At 36.7% G+C, this 245-nt stretch overlaps 1 protein-coding gene across 1 annotated transcript in view; it reads left to right on the top strand.

The window, feature by feature from the left end:
- Positions 1-245, top strand: part of LOC119585080 (D-beta-hydroxybutyrate dehydrogenase, mitochondrial-like) — a 7,419-nt gene that overhangs the window by 5,912 nt on the left and 1,262 nt on the right. Inside the window, exon 6 of the mRNA XM_037933700.1 lies at positions 38-99. Coding sequence (XP_037789628.1) covers positions 38-99 — 62 coding nt within the window. The remainder of the gene's footprint in view (positions 1-37; positions 100-245) is intronic.

Genomic DNA, 245 nt, shown 5'->3' with positions numbered 1-245 from the left:
TCAAGGATTTAATTGTGAGACTGACTACTTTTTAAAGGTTGGAGTTGAAACAGTTTGGCGTGAAAGTTTGTGTGGTGGAGCCTGGAAGCCACGTCGTAGGTAAGAGAAGGTCGTTATCTTGATTGAAAAAAAACATTTTTTATATATACATTATCCGTCCGATAAGAGATTAAAGACTACTCGTTCAATGATAAGAGATTAAGCGGATCACATCCTTTTCATTCCCGATAAAGTATGGTTAGATC

Source organism: Penaeus monodon, chromosome 19, assembly GCF_015228065.2.
Source record: "Penaeus monodon isolate SGIC_2016 chromosome 19, NSTDA_Pmon_1, whole genome shotgun sequence".
In the NCBI taxonomy this organism is placed as follows: Eukaryota; Metazoa; Arthropoda; class Malacostraca; order Decapoda; family Penaeidae; genus Penaeus; species Penaeus monodon.
The sequence above is the reverse complement of the archived record's forward strand: the minus strand, read 5'-3'. Positions and strand labels throughout refer to the sequence as shown.